Consider the following 15,603-nt stretch of genomic DNA (forward strand, 5'->3'; position numbering starts at 1 on the left):
ATTTCGAGGCATTCACCTTCTAAACAGTGGTTTTCTCGCACACATGCATTAGGTCGATTTGGATTTGCTTTTCACATGTTTGCTGCTTCTGAGCTCTGAGCTTTAATTGGTTGGCTCTTTGCTTTCCTAATTGGGCCCCTTTATTGAATTTGCTTGCTGTCGGATCAAAAGCAGAGTTATCTTGTTCAGTTAAGGGTACACAAGGTTGTTCATGTTGTTCCCAACCAGTAGCTAAATATCCTTAAGTTCAAATTGACAAAAGATTTAAGCCCAGGAAAAAATGTAAGTATAGTCACTTTCACTACTTATACACAGTAAACCATACAATAACCATATTAAACCTCAGATGGATTTGCTTGCATAATGAAAACACTAGAGAAGCAAGACTAGCTGGAATAAGAGGACACACACACACACAAATTGCCCTTCACTCACTCTCTCACACACTCTGCTTTCTCATTATTCCCTCGCATCTCATTTAATAAGGTTTTATTATTAAATATTTTAATGTACTTGCATCTCACATGTGATCCTAGCCCTTGTTTCTTTGTTTTTGCTGTTTGCTCCGTTGGCCAGTCTCCTGTTCTGTAGGCTACATATTTTCAGCCGCACCTGCATATGACACTAACCACACAAGTGATGGTAAGAGTGCTGTAAACTGTAAACATCTGAATCCAAGTGCTAATTGCAAAGGCGGGATGAGGTTGAATTCCAGCGTTCTAGCCTCTGTTTTGGATTTCCTCCTTCTCCCCCGCATTCCCTCCCTCCCTCCCTCCCTCCCTCCCTGCATCTTTCTAGCAGGCGGTTGATTAACTCCTTTCAGCGACTCCTCTGTGCCCAGAGCCAGACTCTTATCAATGGCGTCTCTGTAAGTGAAGTGCAGGGATGGGCCACCGGTCAAACTCCAGCAGGGCGCCACAGAGGGGACTTTGTGCCTGCCACCCCAGAGCAGAGCCAGGCCTCTGAGAGACTGAGTGTTCCAGATAGCCTTTCCCCACATGGTGGCCCAGTTCCCCATAGTGTTAAGATCCAGGCCCACTGCCCAGCGTGGCGATGGAGGACAAGCAATTACAGCTTGTCGAGCAGGAGCCCCGGCTCATTGTCTGGTCTTGGGAACATGGTCTGTAACAGTGGGAAAGGAGAGCCCGGCTGTTCTGCAACAGAAAAATGGCCTCCATTGAAACCCTGGGTGTCCCGCCTCCCCCAGGAGACCCTGCCATAAGTCTTTGCCACACGTCTGTTCGTACATTGGCAGTTCCTGGCAGGGAGACCTCTCCGGCTCCTGCACAAACACTCCTCCTGAACTGGAAATGTGTTTGGCTGATGTGTGTAATTTAGGCACAGGGACTCAAAAGCAGGAATTGGAAAACAATTCACATTAAAGGGGCAGTTTAAAGCTTATTGGATCTCTTGTGCATTCACAAGAAATCACTAAAGCACAAGGCCTCTCACCTCCATGTGTTTACCCCACACAATTCATTCTTCGGTGTTCAAGTATTTCAAGTCTGTTTCTATAGCTTTAAGTACCAGTTACTGCTGGACAATATATCACCCAGCTCAAGTTTGAGCTTTCAACAAGCTTTTTAAACTTGCAGTGGAAGTCAGGACCTGAGTTATTACAAGAAAATCTCAGAGTAACATCTTCACGATCTTTTATATAAATGAAAGTTTCATGTTCCAGCATTTATCTGTTATTTGTGCAGTTTAAGTAGGATTTTAAGTATGGGTTCACCATTTACAAGTCAAGTCTTCAGAGTGTGTTTTGTTATTGAGAGACTATTTTAATGAATTAACTAACTTATTTCTTGTTTAATCCATTATCACATAACTATGACCTCAAACAACCTTTAATTCTACTGGCGTTGTAGCAGTTTCTTCGATCAGGACTTGCATTCTCCATTATAGCAGGTGCTGTGGCACCAAACTATTCATCCCCTGTGCTGTGCTGTCAGATTGCTGCAAACACAGCAACACTTTGAAATATCACAGATAAAAACACTCACTTAGTTAAATCTCTGTTGTAAACCATTCACGCATTCTGCAATGGAAATGCTGACCCCTACAAACAGTCCTTTGTATAGGGTCTTTGGGTGAAAGGTAGCTTTTGTTTCCCTTTCAATGGATAACCATTTGATTTATTTTGTTGACAAGGACTGAAATCTTCCTTTACAGAATTAGACATTTATTATGGTCATCATTACCGTTACTAATGTTAATATTATTATTATTATTATTATTATTATTAAGAGTTGGATTTTCTGTCCAAGCTGCAGCCAGTTACAAAAAAATATATTTAAAATCTCAATATAATTTATTTCTCCATTAAATAACACAAGAAAAGGAACCCAGCAATTTTTTCAGAAACTACAATAGCCATTTTGTGTTTTGTTCTTCCCAAAACCGACATTGCAATGCACTGAATAAAGGCCGTCTGTCGCTGATTGTTGCGGCCCACGTCTTGTGAACAGGGCTGTGCGGTCTTTAATTACCTGAAGTAGACCCTAGTTTAATGTCCCATATGAAAGACAGCCCATGCAAGCCCAAAATTCAGCACGGTGTTCCCTGTCACCATATTGTGCCGTGGGTTTGGAATGACCGAACAGTGGCACCTACTGGTCTTTCACCATCACTTATATCTGCAACCTGATTTTCCTTGGAGGTCTCCCAAGCAGGTACTGATCAGCCCCAACCTTTTTAACTTTTAAGTTTTAAAATAATTTCATATTCCTGCCAGATTTCTAAGATGATCTACATACTGTAGGTTGAAATGTTTTGTAGTAGTAATATTATTTAAGTATTGCTGAGCATTTAATTAATTGATGCTTATTTGTTCGTGGATTTTTGTAGGATGTATTAATTATGTTCTCCTCCATCTCCATTTCCTTTACTCTGTAAATCCTAATGCCGCAGATGAAACTAATAGGCAGGTTTGGATGGTTGCTAAGATACAGAAATGTTTATTATATATTTGTAACGGCTCAGCCATCGGATGTGTCTGGAATGTGTAGTTGAAGACTGCAATGTAAAAATAAAAAAAAGACAGAAAAGGGATATTTAGGACAGGCTTTAGTGAAAGCACTGAAGAAATGTTATCTGGTGTTCCTGTAATTCAGTGTCCTTGATGTAATTGTTTCACCAGTTTGCTGAGCTCAATAATACATTGATGAAATAAAACGTTGTGGTTTTTCAGATTAAATCTCTGGTAATGTAAAGTTCGTTTTTTTTTTTTTTCCTAATCTGATGCTGCATTTTAGGCTGCTAAACTAAGCAGATAACAACATGAGATTTGATGTACTTAAGAGGATGCAGTTGTACAACAAGCATGAAGCCCATGGGTTTAACTGTATCAAGCCTTCTACTTATTTCCCTGTCCCTTATCGGATGAGACTGTGGGCATAACAAAGGGGTAAGCAGCACTTTGAGCTGATCACACATGGTGCGTTTCCACCAGCTTCCACTGGAACTTTAATCATGCTTATACAGACACATTAATAGTAGTACTACTACTAATAGCTAGTAGGCCTAATAATAATAATAATAATAGGTGTTTTCTTTTGCCTAATGGTGGTGCTTACCGATGTTAATGCGATGGGTGGGCCTACATCTCTGCACATCTCTGCTCTGCAATGTTAGGCTTAATTGAATACAGTTTCAGCCTTAAGTCTTTCTCAGCATCCAGTTTTTGGTGATATTTTGTCTTCACTGCTGTAAGTGCAGAAAACCCAGCCTCGCATAAGTAAGTTGTAGCGAAGGGCATCAATATCTTCAATGCTAGCTTCGTCAGGTCCGGGTATGTCTGCATCGTCTGTGTCCAAAAATCCACAAGCGGTTTTTGTTTGAACTTCATCTGCAGTTCACTATCAGATGAGAAGTCAATCAGCTGCTCCTGCTCCTGAAATGACAGCTGCGGGACAGGGAAGGAAACTTCAAATGGATTGCGAATCCACATCTGAGATGTGTCCATGGGTGGGAAGTATTTCTGTAGCTGCTCAGCGAGTTGATTGAGGTGTTCAATAATGCGACTTTTCACATGATCACCCAAGACCATGTCGTTTGCTTCCATGAACTCGCGAAGCGTTGGGAAACACAGCAGGGAATTCCCATTCACACAGCTTGCCCAGAAGTGTAGTTTCTTTATCATTGCTTCTGTCTTGTCTTGTGTATTGAACAATGTAACACTGACTCCTTGCAGACTTAAATTCAGTTCATTCAAAACAGAAAAAATGTCTGCTAGCCAATCTATAGCTAACAAGATAGGATGCTTGTAGCGCAATTTTGGTAGGCCCCATGCCTGAATGCAACTGAAGTAGTTTTGGGCTTTTCCGCAGTTCTTCCATTTTAGATAAAAAGCAACAGGCTTTTCTCTTACATTGGCATGTTTTGTATTCAGGTGGCGACGTAAATAAGCGGGTTTAAGACAACTGTTAGCTAGAACCTCAATGGATAGCACACACTGTGGCTTTTGCCACTCGGCATCGCCAGTCCAAGTGAACCCCAGGTAATTGTCATCATATTTTCTCACCTTGCTCCTTGCCCCTTTTGCCTTCTTGCCGACATAATGGCCCATCATTTCCTTCCCGTGCCTCCGTTTCTGTCTCTCCATCTTCCTCCGATTCCCTCTCTGCAAGATCTGACTCTCTCAGTCTCTCAGATCTCTCGGTTTCTCTCGCCTCTGATTCCCTCTCACTTTTCCTCTGCCTCTCTCCTCCTTCATAAGGCCTACTGACCTTATCTTTTAATGGCTGTTTTTAACCAGTTTAGCCAATAGCTAATTTAGCTAGCAAGTTAGGTTAGCTAGAGTTTGTTTTGGCTTACATGCCAACCGTGCATGAGCTCAAGTGCATTTTGGGAAAATAGGTTATTTATTGATAATTTAAGGTTATATTTTTATAATGAAAATTATTACATGTAATATTTCCGAAAAAATCCCACTTAAAAAAATAAATGTGTATATATTTTTTTTAAAGATAATCCGCCATTACATTTTTTTTCTCATGCACCCCTTGGGGGTCAGCCCATGCACCCCTGGGGGTGCGCGCACCACAGTTTGGGAACTGCTGCTATAAACATAGCCCAGATGGCAGCTTGTAGACCTTATAATGTTCTGTAGAGGTGCTTTCCTGTTCACTGCAATGCATTCTGTTCAGGTGCTAAGCTCCGTACGGTATGTATGCTTTTTCCAGCAGGCTTAAATCCTTGCATTGGATGTCACAGATGTCATTTTAATTCCGCCATTACTTGATGTGAGCCCTAAATTTACCATAATCTGGAGCCTTCCATGACTCTTCTGCCCTGGTTGACATTGACTTGAAATGTCTGACCCGGCCGTCAGTGGGAAACAAGTTCTGATGGCTTCATTAAAGTTCCTTCTGTGATGGGCTCTTTGCAGGTGTGATCAGTAGCAGATTACCATAAACAATTTTGAGAATGGATGTGTGGGTGAGGGTATGATGTCACCTTCTGCGATTTGGCCTTATTGCATCCCAGAGGCCAGGTCATGTGTTATTTAGTTGAGGATAGCCACCACGTGAATGTATAACCTTGGCATATCCATAGTATGTAGTAAATGCAGTTCTACTCATCTGTTACATATGTTGATGTTTCCTCTCAGATCTTCCTTCACCATGTGCTTTTCTAGCATTGCACAGTTTGCCATACCTGGTTATATTGGTCAGTTATCATAATTCAAATTCAAAAGTAAACATTTTTTGTCAAATTAATGGAATTGAACAAAACCAGAAACACAGAATGGTGATTCACTGAAAGAAATGCAAAGTTAATTATGTTGCTGCAAATGTCTTTTACATCTCAGATTCACACAGAAAAGCTGCTGAAGCAAGTGACATCAGGGGATGATCGATCTACCCACATGCTTTGAAAAAGGCTTTTTAAAAAATGTGTGTAGGTGCGCTTTGGTTTTAAAAAAAAGTTTGGTTTGATACTATAAGCTGTTCTTAGAATGTTGAATAAGTAAGTTACTGTGCGTCATCTCAAAGTGCTGAGACTTAACATTCACACCGAGATGCTAAATGGCATAAATCCACCCGTTCCAAGTCCTGAGTAGACAAGCCAACCATGAACTAAGCAAGCTGGCACAGATGCATCCATCTCTCATCACCGAGGGAAGTAGTCACCTTGTACTGGCTTATTACATCAAACACACTGCAATATTCCCTTGTAATGGTTTATGCCGCTCTACGAAAAGCTTTTTAAGAGTTCAAAAAACAGTACTGTAAGCATTGGTTCAGAAAAGGGAGATCTTGTCTCCCCAACTGGTTACTGTAGACTCCTTTGAAGCTGAGTCCAATGGATAAGCTAAAGGCATAGTATAGTACATCAACATTGTCAGAAAACGTTTTGACAGGTTAATTCTTTAAAACATTCAAAACTGTGGGAAATCATTGTAAAACCTGGGCAAAGAAAGTGGTATAAACATAATAAAATGTACTTTTCCTCCCCCACAGAATGACATTTGGAGAGGGATAGATATTCTGCTACACTGTTTAAATTCCAAATATGCATTTCACTCCGTGAGTTACATTCGTAAAATAAATATCTGTGAAGTTAAATATTATACACTGAATCTCATTTAAAAACATGCAGCCTATAGCATTTTCCCTGGCTGATACAGAGCTTGTTTTTTAGTTTGCAGAATTTGTTTTTGAAAGGCCAACTGCTATCTGAAATTGAACATATGGAGTAATGCAAAGCAGGGTGGATAATCTGGCACTGAAACAGCCCTGAAAACAGGTGTGTGTGAAGCGGATATCTCTTTCAAATGAAAAAGAATGTGTAAGTCTTCTTAAATGATATATCTGCACTCGTATATACAGTCTTCAGATTTATTTAGCTTGAGTTTATAGAGCACAGGGTTTTTGCTGCCAAAGATGTGTGTAGAACTACTACTACTATTCTGTTGAGGTAATGAATCCGACCCAAGATAATTGTCACTTTTTTTTCAACGGTATGCGCATAATTTAGCCGTAGTTAATAAATTTAAGGTAAACATTTAAAATGGTTAAATAGTTTGTGTTTCAATGCTGCCATTTTTTTTGTGCCCACCATTGTTTGTAATCTTGTACCTCATGGAAATGTATAACTTGAAACTCCGGTCACGGAAGTGGTTTACCAGGGAATCCCTTTACGTTTCTTCTTGTTTTCTTTAGCAATCGATTCTCGCGTCATTTTGAAATGCATTCGTATAACCTTGAGATTTTATTAATTTAATTATTTCTCCAGTTGTTACAGAGTTATAACAACAAGCATAGCCATGAAATTCTGTTGTAGTAAGTACTGGTACATCATGTCTCTCTCATCCATGCAAGAACTAAAAAAAAAAAAGATCTACACGTTGTACTTTCAGAGGTCACTTCAGAAGGGATTTACGCTTACCTTTACATAGCAACATGTTAAAAGGAAATAAACAACATTCAGTTAGTGCTGGGTGAATTGAATTTGATACTGTAGGACATCCTTTAAAAGTGCACTTTTACCGTATTTCATTATTTAGACACTTTTACTTTGCCCTGATTCTTAATCTTTTCGCGTTTACCCCGACGATAGGGTACTGTATCCAAAAATAGATTATACAAGTCCAGTGTAGTATATTTACGCTACACAGCATACTATACTAAATGCATAAACTATATTATTTTTCTTTTTTCATTTTAGCACTGAGGACCCCAAGGCACCATGGGAGAACTCCAGCAGCAGAGACCCAAGCAGTGAGCAGCGACACTAAGGCCGGATCGACAGTATGCAGCAATTCCGTGCTCAGGATTGAGCTCACCTGAAGGAGAGCCACTGCGATCTGTGTGTCTGGGCTTCACTCTCTCTCCCAGCAGAGGCCGGGTAGCGGCTCATGTGCTTGGCAAGCTGTGTGCAGAGGGGGTGGTTTAGCCTGACTGGCAGAGATGGTCTTCTGCTAAAAACCAGGTCATTTCAGGACCATGACCAGCTTGAAGCGTTCGCAGACTGAGCGGTCAGTGGGGGGATCAGTCCCCGCCACAGACGAATTCTACACCCGGCGCCTGCGTCTGCCCAATGGAGGGGCCCCACCCCCCCGCAGCGAGAGTGCCCACCTCTCAGGGTGCACCCCGGGCGTGCCAAAAATGGGAGTGCGAGCTCGGGTGGCCGACTGGCCCCCTCGGAAAGATGGAGGAGTGTGGCATGTGACCGTGGAGACGGATTCCCCGAGTACTACTGGTGTCCAGAGCAACTTGTCAGCGAAACTCGGCCACCTGATCAGTCCCCAGGATTCCTCCATGCTGCGCAACATCCAGAACACCCTGAAAAACAAAACCCATGGCAGCAGTGCCAGCAGCACAGACGGCCGCTTCCTGTCACCTGACGGGTACCTGGGCTCGCCCCGCAAAGGCATGCGCCGCATCCGCCAGCGCAGCAACAGTGACATCACCATCAGTGAGCTCGACGGTAGTGGCGAGGGGGGTGAGGAATGGGGCTCTTCTGGATACAAATGGTCTCCTATACACCGGGAGTATGGCAGCACCTCCTCTATTGACAAGCATGGAGCCTCAGGGGAAAGCTTCTTCGACATGCTGAAGGGCTATCAGGGGGACAAGCCCGACCAGCGCAGCCCGGCCCCTGAGAAGCTGGGGGAACTCCTGACCGTGGCGCAGAAGCAAGGTGGTTTTGACCTCCCAGACGGGCCCATTTCTGGGGCACATCGGGGCAGCCCCTCCAGCCGGTTGAAGGACCGTGAAAAGCACCTGAAGAGGCGCTCTAAATCGGAAACCGGAGGCGACTCCATATTCCGGAAGCTGCGCAGCGTGCGCGCCGAGGGGGATTCTTCCCGGGCCGGCTCTGATGCAGAGGACGGCAGGTCGGAAGACGGTGGTCCACCTCCCAAACCTTGGGCGTGCCAGAAAGGCTTTTCCCACTTTGACGTTCAGAGCATCTTGTTTGACCTGAACGAGGCGGCCCAGAACAGGCAGACAGCCGTCAAGCGCAGAAACACCACCACCGGAGCCTCTGCTGCAGCAGCCGCGGCCTCCACGTCCTCCTCCCTCTCCTCAACTCAGAGCGGTGCCTACAGCTCCCCATCTGGCAGCCAGGAGGAGCTCAACTCCAAGGACAACCCCAGCCTGGACCCGGGTGACGACAAGAGTAATGAACTGGTCATGAGTTGCCCCTGTTTCCGCAATGAGATCGGGGGTGAAGGCGAGCGCAAAATCAGCCTATCCAAGCTGGGGAGCATCGGAAGTGGGGGAGCCGTGAACAGCAGCGGGGAAGCCAGCCCCTTTGAGTCCTCGCTCAGCTCCCACTGCACCAACGCTGGAGTGGCAGTCCTGGAGGTGCCCAAGGACAGCCAGTCTATGCACAACGACCGCGTCAAGAGATACATCGTGGAGCATGTTGACCTGGGCTCCTACTACTACAGGAAGTACTTCTACCTGAGAGGTGAGTCCTCTGCTCTGAGACTCTGTTAATTTCATGTTTTAATCCTCCACTCTAAAGGTAAGACACTGTGGTCCCTTCAGGTAGTCTTTGGAAAGGTTACTTAAATGTGAACAGAGCAGCAGTGGAATTCGAAGACTTCACGAAGAGTTCAATGTTGCTGATCCTGTGGTCTGCAGAGATCTCCTCCAAAACTCAAGTTAGTCAGTAAATTAGAGGTTGGAGAACCACAGTTCATTGGGGAGGTAGCCTGTAATGAGAGGACTAAACAACAGCCTGCTTCAAGAAAAATCACCAGTTTTTCATGGCGCACAGCCTGTAATGTTGCCCTTTATAGACGGTAGCTAGCTCCCAAGTTTGAAAAACATGATTTCAGAAGGTTGAGCCTATGGATGTAACAAGAAGGAATAACAATTCTGAAATATTCATCAACTCTTAACCAAGAACAAAATAGATGTGGATCTATGGCTGACAAATTACAAATGTTGTATTGGTAGTTCTTAAGCTTTATAGCAGAGCTAAAATGGACATTGCATCAGAATTAACCCTGCTAGCCTGAGGTTCCTGTTCAGTCTAAACTTCACTGAGTTGCCAGGGTCTCCTTTGAAAAGCAGCACTGTGACTGTGGCATTAAGAGGCACTTTAATATCCCTTTACTGCAGGTGGGTTACTGTTACTTTAAGAGGACCATTTGTCCAGGGCTCTAGATTTCAAAAATCCACTAGAACTACTTCCTGTTTGGATGTGAAATGCCTTTTTAAACAGTTGCTGTTTTTAAAAGTACCCCTTTAATTGGACATCATGTCCTAAGATGTTTTGTAATTGTTCCTAATTAAATAAATGCGATATCATTGACTTTAGTATTAATACATTTGAGATTAGAAAGGGAAGTGATGGAACCTCTGATGTTTTAATAATTAATAAGGGCTTTTCTTTTTAATGGCCCGCTACGGTATTAGAATGGACAAAGGTTGGAAGCTATTTTGGAGCATTAAGACATGCATTATTTAATGTTATTGTACATTAAGAAAGATTGGAGATTATAACTTTGATTTAAATACAGTTGTGACTTCCAGACGGTAACCTTTCTTAAGTTCACTAAATCAGCCTTGAGCTAAAAGGCTTTAGTGCATTGGTTTCAGACTTCAGAGATCAATACACATTTCTTTATCAGATTAAATAAACATTAGCTAGTGCCTACATATCCTTAAATGTTTTTTAAATCGGTATTATTTTGGCACGTTTTCCTAACTCTAAGATACAATTACAAGTAGAAAAACATGGAAATTTTAACCCTTGACAATCCTGCTACAGACCATGTTTGACTGCGTAAGGTGTCTGGGCACGTGTTTGGGCCTTGTGTCTATTCCAGCAGGCCGAGGGCTGGTCAGTTTTGAGAGAGCCCACATTTTAAATGCATCTCTCCTGTTGGTACTTCTGCCAGCTTTCACCCCAGCGTACGTAGCACAGATGTTAATATGATCACATTTCTGCTTTTACTTGAAATTCCCCTAAACACAATCTTGCACCATCTTTTGTACTTCCTCTTATTTAACTTCACTCCAATGATGACTTAAATTGTATATGTTCTTGCTCTAACTATAATTTGTTTCTAACTAACTATATATTGTGTGAATCGATGTCTGCTAATACATAAATAGGATATTGATTAGAATAATACATTGAAAAAGAAAAAGCTTGAAATCAGTTATTCCGAATAGGAGATGCGTGTTTGAGCGCCTCTGCCACAAAATGTTTGCCTCGGATGACAAAGGACAAAGGACTTTTCCCGTCAGTACAAACGTGTATGTTCGTCCTGATTGGTCAAGTCTCATTGGTCAAATGTATGTCTTGTTCTGATTGGTCACACACCAAACAATGCGTAGCTCATTGTAGGTGTATTCTTATTGGGCAACAATAAATGTTTTTGATTGGTTCTTGTATTTGACCTTTACAGACCAGTGAGAATGATCTCGGGACTTGACCAATCAGGGTGAACATACACATTTTTCATGAAGTTTTTCATGACAGGGAAAAGTCCAGCAGGAGAAATGTATGGCACCTTTGTCACCTCCTTCTCTCTCTCTCTCTCTCTCTCTCTCTCTCTCTCAGGCATCAGCTGTAATTAGTTGTGAGTGTTGTACAATCCCTCTGGGCCCTGTTTCCCTTCACTTAGCATGTAATGAATAGGCATCGGGAATAGTGCCCAAGTTAGTTAGCAGTTCAGCTCTTGTCTCCACATGCCTCCAGCTCCTCGACGGAAGCAACACCTTTTTAATCCTTCCCCTCACTGGGGTGATTACACAAGCGAAGTTGTGCTGCAGGCCTGGTTAGGAGCCATTCAGTTTCCCCTATCTTGATTGTAAAGGACTCTCTGCAGTGCCTCCAGATCATACAATTCCCATCTCACTCCCTCGGCTCTGACCAGTCACCCTGGCTGCCTCTCAGTCCGCCAGCTCCGACCAATGAATCCTCCTCCCTCCCTCCCAGTCCTGTGACTGCAATGCCAGCCCAAGCTCTCGCCCCATTTCTCCATCGAGCCACTCAGCTTCACTGCCTCCTTGTCCCTGTTTCTCTAGCCATCACTCCTCCAGCGCTTTCTAATTGAACGGATGAGCCGTGTTCAGGCAAGGCTTGTGTCTTTTGTCTCACTGCTTCTCTCGCTTCTCTCCCTTCGGTGTGTGCGCGGCGGGCTCGCTCTCCTCTCAGAGCACTGGAATTACTTCGGGGTGGACGACACCCTCGGGCCGGTGGCCGTCAGCCTTCGCCGGGAGAAACTGGAGGACAGCAAGGAGCACGGGCAGCAGTACAACTTCAGGGTCATCTTCCGCACCAGTGAGGTAAGACGTCGCGGCCCCCAGCACTGCCCTCAATTTGAGTCTTCGGGCTTCTATTTTATGGTGGAAGTACGCTTTCAAAGCAGCAGGGCACTCTGGGTAACTGTATCACTGTTTCCTCAATCTCAGGAGCTCGTTTTTCACTTCATTCACAGGAAGGAGCAGTCATTTATAATCTAAAAAGTGGTTCAGTCTGTGTAATTGTATGAATAGCCTAAAGACAAAACCAGGCCAAGATTTTTCTGTTTGCTGCCGTATAGTCATTCTGTAAATCTGACAGCCAACACTGTGTTATGTAATCCGCTTTGAAGTGGCCATCTAGCAGAACTCTCTTGTGAGTGGTATGTCAGATGTCCACTGGTTGTATTTGACTGGCCTGATCAATGTTCCCCTTTTGGCAGTTACTCTGACCTTGGCTCAGTCTTAAATGTCTGATATTCACAAAGGAAATTTGTAGCTTGTCAATGTGTTTTCTTGTTCCAGAGTTTTATTGCTGAGTTAGGACTTAAAGGGACATTTTTGGAAAGAAATCCTTTGTTTGGGGTTATACATGCAGGGTTTAGTGTCAAATTATTTTTTCTAAATCTTGGTCCATCCATCCCCATCACACAGAGACACCTGTTTGACACCATGATGTGCAATTGACAATTATTATACTTGGCGCTTCCTTCCCAAACCAACCAAGCACTGTCCAGATAATTTGAATGCCTGTTCTCTCTTTCTATCACACTGGGCACAGAAATGCCAACATGCAAATTACCGAAAGTCTTTTTCTTGGCCAAATGAACAGTTACACCCCCCCAAAAAGGAAAAAAAAAAAAGGTTTTATGCATGGTTAATAAACCTTCACACATCCCATCTGGTTGTGGCTTCTAATATGTACATTTTATTCAGCTGGTGCTAATCTTTATCTGAGAAACTGTCCTCTGAAAATAAATAACTTAGATCTAGATACCTTACTTTCAATCTTTTCTCAGTCATTTGCGAGAAGCAGGTTCCTGCAGGTGAGACTGTCGACGCTAGCCCGAGGGTAGAGTACGTTGTCCCTCTCTGTCTGTCGATTTTCTTCCAAAAAGTCTGGTGTCAATGTGGAGATCCAGCTAACAGGAAGAGGCCCTTCACAACAGAAACAATATCCTTTTGTTTCTTGCCTGTAGTTTACAATCGGGATGTCCAAGAGGCAGACTGTTCTGCCTTCCAGCGGCACATGATATCGGAGTGACTGAGTTCACTTCCAGTTCAGCACACAATGAGCCCTCTGTTGTCACATTCAGTTTCAATGCAATCTTGTGCACCTCGTTGTTGTTGTTGTTGTTGTTGTTGTTGTTGTTGTTGTTGTTCCAAAATCCCTCCTCTATAATATATTCCAGACAGATCTTTGTACTATAGCCTAGCATTCAGGATAAATAGTTACATTAGCTCCTGCCTTTTTTTCCTTGGGTATATATCTATATATATACACATCTTTCATTCAGTCTACCTCTCATTTTCACTCTCTCCCTTCTTCCTCTGTGACTTTGCTGCAGTTGACCACGCTACGGGGGTCCATCCTGGAGGACGCAGTGCCCTCCACCTCCAAGCATGGCACGGCTCGGGGGCTGCCCCTCAAGGAGGTGCTGGAATACCTGGTGCCAGAGCTGAACGCACACTGCCTGCGCCTGGCCCTCAACACGCCCAAGGTCACCGAGCAGCTCATGAAGCTGGACGAGCAGGGGGTGAGGAGAACGTTTTGGTGTTGGTGTGTACTTCTGAAAAACATGAAAACAAGTCTAAAAACCTGGCCTCCCTGTGTGTTCTCCGTCCTCAGCTGAGCTTCCAGCTGAAAGTGGGCATCATGTACTGCAAGGCCGGTCAGAGCAGCGAGGAGGAGATGTATAACAACGAGTCCGCCGGGCCAGCCATGGAGGAGTTCCTGCAGCTGCTGGGGGAGCGGGTTCGCCTGAAGGGCTTCAGCAAGTACCGGGCCCAGCTTGACACCAAGAGTACGTTCTTTGCTGGGAAGGGGGCACACTCGCACTCTCCCCAAGCTGCAATGAATCATGGGATTGAAGATTGTCACTGGAATATGGAATCGCTTCATTGAAAGTCTAGATACTTTGTGCCTGAGGTTTAATTCAGGTTTCGTTTTAAAAGCTTCGTCATCTTTACTGAACAACTGCCCTCCCATCTCTCTCTCCACTGTGAGCTTCGGGCGAGCTGTCAATTCATTCACTTTCACTACAGTTGGCATGTACTGTAGTGTACTGTGTACTGTGTACTGTGTACTGTGGCCTTTGTAGCGCTAATGAGGTTAGGAAATGGCACCGATTTCTAATCATAGATTTAATTAGCTGTTTGTTATTTCCTCTATCCTGCCTAATTTCAACCGATCCTAAAAATGTGCTGAATGAGATGGCATCCATGGCTTCGGTCAGAGGCAATGTAAAGCTGGTAAAGGTGTGGGAATATTGGTGTATTTGAGGATGTTAAACACATTTCTAGGGTAAAGGAAATCAAAGCTGCAGATAGCCCTCTGACCAGTCTTTCGTAATTGTTTCACAGCGGACTCCACTGGGACCCACTCCTTGTACACAACCTATAAGGACTACGAGATCATGTTCCATGTGTCCACCATGCTGCCCTACACACCCAACAACAAACAGCAGGTAATGTAAAACCGCTACACGTCACTCGAGGAAAACCCTTTAGAGTCAGCGATGGTGTGTGCATAGTGAAGGGGGCTTCTGTGCTGCCAGTACATAAAAACAAAAAAACAAAAAAAAGGACTAAACTGTTTTCTATTGTTTTTTTTATTTTTATAGAAGACATCTTTAAGTGGTTGGTGCCTAACTCTTGAACTTCACACACTGCTTTCCAGTTTGTTTGTGAAATTCTATTCACACACCCCCCCTCTTTCCTCAAGTTCAATTGAGAATAGATGTAGGGAAGTATGATATAATCCAACTTTGATTGCATAAATATTACATTTAAATGAGATTTTAAATTGAACTGAGAATGTATAATAATGGGCACACAAAGTAGGTTTTCTCTTCTGACCATTGTTGAGTGTCTGCTTAAAGTGCATTGTAAATAAATCCCGTAGACGAAAGCTGACTAGAGGTTTCGTGTTGTTGCAGTTACTGAGGAAGAGACACATCGGGAATGACATCGTGACCATCGTGTTCCAGGAGCCCGGGGCCCAGCCCTTCACCCCCAAGAACATCCGCTCGCACTTTCAGCACGTGTTTGTCATCGTCCGGGCACACAGCCCCTGCTCGGACAACGCCTGCTACAGGTAAAACGCTGTGCTTTTCAGCACCAAGAAGCAGTGCTTAATCTGTATTTTATAACGTTTTCCATTTGCTATATT

The 15,603-nt window shown here is 43.6% G+C and overlaps 1 protein-coding gene across 11 annotated transcripts in view; it reads left to right on the forward strand.

Moving 5' to 3' along the window:
* sipa1l1 (signal-induced proliferation-associated 1 like 1) overlaps window positions 1-15,603 on the forward strand; it is an 89,465-nt gene that overhangs the window by 51,482 nt on the left and 22,380 nt on the right. For all 11 annotated transcript variants that reach the window (XM_066694889.1, XM_066694891.1, XM_066694890.1 and 8 more), the window contains exons 3-8: window positions 7,672-9,420; window positions 12,127-12,257; window positions 13,781-13,969; window positions 14,062-14,236; window positions 14,796-14,899; window positions 15,371-15,528. In XM_066694889.1, coding sequence (XP_066550986.1) covers window positions 7,950-9,420; window positions 12,127-12,257; window positions 13,781-13,969; window positions 14,062-14,236; window positions 14,796-14,899; window positions 15,371-15,528 — 2,228 coding nt within the window. In that variant the 5' untranslated portion in view covers window positions 7,672-7,949. The remainder of the gene's footprint in view (window positions 1-7,671; window positions 9,421-12,126; window positions 12,258-13,780; window positions 13,970-14,061; window positions 14,237-14,795; window positions 14,900-15,370; window positions 15,529-15,603) is intronic.

This window comes from Amia ocellicauda, chromosome 21, assembly GCF_036373705.1.
Source record: "Amia ocellicauda isolate fAmiCal2 chromosome 21, fAmiCal2.hap1, whole genome shotgun sequence".
In the NCBI taxonomy this organism is placed as follows: Eukaryota; Metazoa; Chordata; class Actinopteri; order Amiiformes; family Amiidae; genus Amia; species Amia ocellicauda.